The 421-nt window shown below is 53.4% G+C and overlaps 1 protein-coding gene across 1 annotated transcript in view; it reads right to left on the reverse strand.

The window, feature by feature from the left end:
- The window catches only part of LOC114004810 (zinc finger and SCAN domain-containing protein 12), a 19,646-nt gene that overhangs the window by 18,918 nt on the left and 307 nt on the right, over nt 1-421 (reverse strand). Inside the window, exon 2 of the mRNA XM_027766050.1 lies at nt 3-87. Within this exon, the coding sequence (XP_027621851.1) occupies nt 3-87 (85 nt within the window). The remainder of the gene's footprint in view (nt 1-2; nt 88-421) is intronic.

Here is a 421-nt window from a genome sequence, read left to right on the forward strand (position 1 = left end):
GCTGCCGGTGCTGCTCTTCAGGTTCTGGGCCTCTCTGCTGCTACTCTTACACTCGTCCATCTTCACTTCCCGCAGCTTGTCCTGGGCCTGGTGACCCCAGGAGATGCCATCAGAGCTGTCAAAAGCCCCCACCCGGGGCTAAGATCTCCCCTCAAAGCTGCTTCTGGGCAGACCTGGAGTAGGCCGTCAGTATTAGCAGAGCGACACCGCAAACAAAAACGGCAAGTTCGAAGAACGCAAGTAGGGTCCAGCCTCCAGGTTAATTTACTACATGCAAGGAAATACTTTAACAAAAATATTTAAGATTAGACTACGTTAAAAAGATTGAGAAAAGTGTGTGATCAAGGGTTCATGGAGGACCGGCAGGTGGCGCGGCGGTTAAGGCGCTGGACACGCCATACGACCCAGGACGGCCCGGTTC

The sequence above is a fragment of the Tupaia chinensis genome, unplaced genomic scaffold (genome assembly GCF_000334495.1).
Source record: "Tupaia chinensis unplaced genomic scaffold, TupChi_1.0 Scaffold140356_1, whole genome shotgun sequence".
Taxonomy (NCBI): domain Eukaryota; kingdom Metazoa; phylum Chordata; class Mammalia; order Scandentia; family Tupaiidae; genus Tupaia; species Tupaia belangeri.